Consider the following 3,357-nt stretch of genomic DNA (forward strand, 5'->3'; position numbering starts at 1 on the left):
TGATCGGCCTGGCTCGAGGATGCTACTCGACGGGGACAAGAACGACTCACTTCTGTAATGACATGGTCCAATGCTATAATAGTTCCAACAAAACATACATATACTTGTCTTCATCGCTGCTATGACAAGAATATAACATTACTTAAACTGCTGAACTCAATACGAAGCAAGTGCTAAAATTTTTACTGGGATAGCTTTTGCTTCAAGAGGTGTTCATTTGAAGCCATTTTTGAATGCGTCAAATGCCTTTTCAAAATCAACAAATGACTTGCATTTAGTCAGCTCAATCTCTAATCCTATCGTACTTGCATGATCGGCACATAATTTTCTGGTATTGAACATCTTCTAATTTCGTCTGATGAAGTTCTGTGTTTGGTATCACATCTGAAAACATCTGTCAAAAATAACAGTTTTGGAACTAATGGAATGTGACATTTTCAATATTCACAGTGTTTCATTTTATTACTTAGAGTATAATTTTGTCTGATTTTTAATCTAACCGATTTTTATACTAATTAAAACTGTATAAGTTCTTGGAAATAAATTAAATTTATTTATAACTCAATCGATGTTTATAGTTTAATATATTGTACAATAATCTATGCTAAATATTAAACTTGAGCCTCCATTATTAAAGCCTGCGACATACTTTCGGTATCAATTGTTGTTTCTTCATACAAACTCAATGACAAAGAAAGCGATGTTTGATTTTGTGGAACTTCCGGCAAAGGGTCATTAGATGTACGTTTTCTTCTGTATGGTATTTCGGCATAACTTACTACATGCGTATTGTCTCTAGAAGGCTCCAGGGGTGGTAAATAAAATTCAGGTCTGTCTTCTCCACAATAAAAATTACACATATTTTTTTCTGCGGAGTTCTCATTAAATCGTATATAGGCTGGTATAACCTCATACAAATTAACATTCATATAACTGTCATTGCTGTCTATGCTGTTCATACTATCCGTTGAATTGCGTCGATTGTCAGAAATTATGGTGCTAAAGAAAAAAATATATGTTACTATATTGTTACTTATGAATATTTTATTAATATATACAAACCTCTTTGAGTTGCGTTTGGCAATTAATTGCTCCTTGCGTTTAAATTGTTCAACAGATTCATCTCTAGGAAATACCATAATGTCTTTAGAGTTTTTCTTGGCTGAGGCTACTCTTTTGCTCCCTTTTAAGAGTGTCGGTTTACGCTTCAATACAAGTATAACTACAAATATACCAAGAAAAGTGCAGAGCACAATACCAAAAACCACCAAACAAATGCCCTTTACACGTGAATCCAATGTTAGCCACGAACTATAAGAAACAATAAGATTGGTACCCATATGTATGGACTTGCAATGAAAAGGAGAAGTGGTTAGTTCATTTTGAACAACCACACAGAATGTGTAAGCTACATTGGGTAGCAAATTATTCACAGTAGTTGTGTATGATATCCCATTATAGCATCCTAAACCATAGTCATTATAATTTATTTCCATGTCACTGTACTCTTTTGTGACTTTACTAAACCAAACCAGACCATAAGGCTCTTTCATTTGTTCAGATAGAATAACAATATCAACATCTAAGCTGGTTTGCGTTAACACTGTAAAATTCAGAATGGGTACGCTTATGCTTTGATAATTACTTTCAATAAATTCATAGGCTGAAAGACATTCCAGTGGCGCTATACCATTATCTTCTGCCTCAGGAGTATGCTGTGAATTGACATTTTCACCGTCTTGCTCTAGAGTAGTTTTAATATTTTCCGTCGGAAATATAGGTGCCAATGTTGAACCATAGGTTTGCATACAGTCTTTGCAAGTCGTAGTTGTTGTCGCTGGAGTGGTAAATGTGGTATACTTGCTGTGATCATTTGTGAAACACAAACGATCATCGAAAACGGACCAATCGTGATATTCTTCAGGAGTTTCACAAAAAATGGTTGTTGTTTGATAAACGAAAATCATTGACATTTGTGTGAAGAGCTCACAGGAACAATTCCAGGGATTATTGCTCGCCACTACTTTGAGTTCTCTTGGCATCTCCCGCCAGCCAAAAATTGTTGCTGATATTGTAATCAGTTGATTATATGATAAGTCCAAATATTCCAAGGTGGATTTGAAATCATAGAATATGTAATCGGGCAAATAACTTATGTTTGAATTGGACAAAATCAATCGTTCAACCATAGACAACCTACTGAAAGTGCTCTGCAAGAACTGATCACCAAAATTATTATAACTGAAATCGACCTGCTCCAAGTTGTTGAGCAGACCATCTGCAGCTGTCATATTCCGCACACAGGTTATACCAACTTGTATAGTTAATGATTTTATTTGATATTTTACGGATTCCAAAAAATTAGCACAAATCTCTTGAACTGGCTTATTTTTCTGTATGACGGAAAGGCTTTGGAAGTCCGTCGAAATGTTATGAAAAAAGTCCTGACGCAACTCCTTAAGTAGTAAGTTCTCCAAATAAATTTGCTGGAATATACCATTTCCAAAAGCCCCGCGCTCAATATCAGTAACGTAGGAGTTAATGATGAAAATAGCTTTGATTTTATTTTTATAAACGCCTAGAAAGTCACGCGAAATTGTGTTATTGGGAAAGTAGTAATTGTAGATACGCAATTCTTCAACAAATTCGCAATCCATCTAAGTAAGACAGTAATGGGAGTAATATTTATTTTAAAATTAATATTATTTAATATATTTCTGATTGTTTTACCTCACTTGATGCTTTAGTTCGAATGTCATTGATGTCTTCTACGATATCGTCTGCGCGGCCATTAAAACAAATAAGCTTACATTGCATTTGCAGACAGCTTTGCGTTCTAAAAAGATATATTGAGATAATATATGTTACATTTTTAATATACAATATATAATCAATCAAAATTTCAGATTTCTTAATATATTAGGAAATAAATTAAATTCTCCACTAATGACCCGATTTCAGATAATTTTTCCTGACAATTATAATTTTGCCATTGGAAAGCATCGATATTGCCCGTGAACATAAACTGAAGCTATTGAAATACGCACAGAAACACAAACAATAAAATAAAACTTTTAAGTCCTCTTTACCGGTAAGAACCACGATAATTAATTGTTAGTACTAAGTAATTCAAAAAAATGTATGGCTCTTTGGAGGTTAGGTAAAGTTATGGTAGCAACCTTATGCACAAAAATTACTTAGGCACAAATAATAACTCTTTATGATACCATGAAGGAGACACCATCCACACACCAGATCTAAAAGACCACCTAAAAGGTAGAAGTACCAAACATCTAGTGCACGCATAGCATTCCTTTGAACAATTTCGACTTCTACATTTAAGTAAAAGAGTACTAA

At 34.0% G+C, this 3,357-nt stretch overlaps 1 protein-coding gene across 1 annotated transcript; it reads right to left on the reverse strand.

The window, feature by feature from the left end:
- Positions 1 to 611: 611 nt before the first annotated feature.
- On the reverse strand, positions 612 to 1,584 carry LOC119686005. Its single transcript, XM_038100450.1, has 2 exons — positions 1,063 to 1,584; positions 612 to 999 (listed from the first exon to the last, which is right to left on the reverse strand). The coding sequence occupies exons 1-2, from the start codon at positions 1,551 to 1,553 to the stop codon at positions 612 to 614; spliced, it is 879 nt and encodes a 292-aa protein (XP_037956378.1). The 5' UTR covers positions 1,554 to 1,584.
- Positions 1,585 to 3,357: the final 1,773 nt, after the last annotated feature.

Source organism: Teleopsis dalmanni, chromosome 2 (assembly GCF_002237135.1).
Source record: "Teleopsis dalmanni isolate 2A chromosome 2, ASM223713v2, whole genome shotgun sequence".
Classification (NCBI taxonomy): domain Eukaryota; kingdom Metazoa; phylum Arthropoda; class Insecta; order Diptera; family Diopsidae; genus Teleopsis; species Teleopsis dalmanni.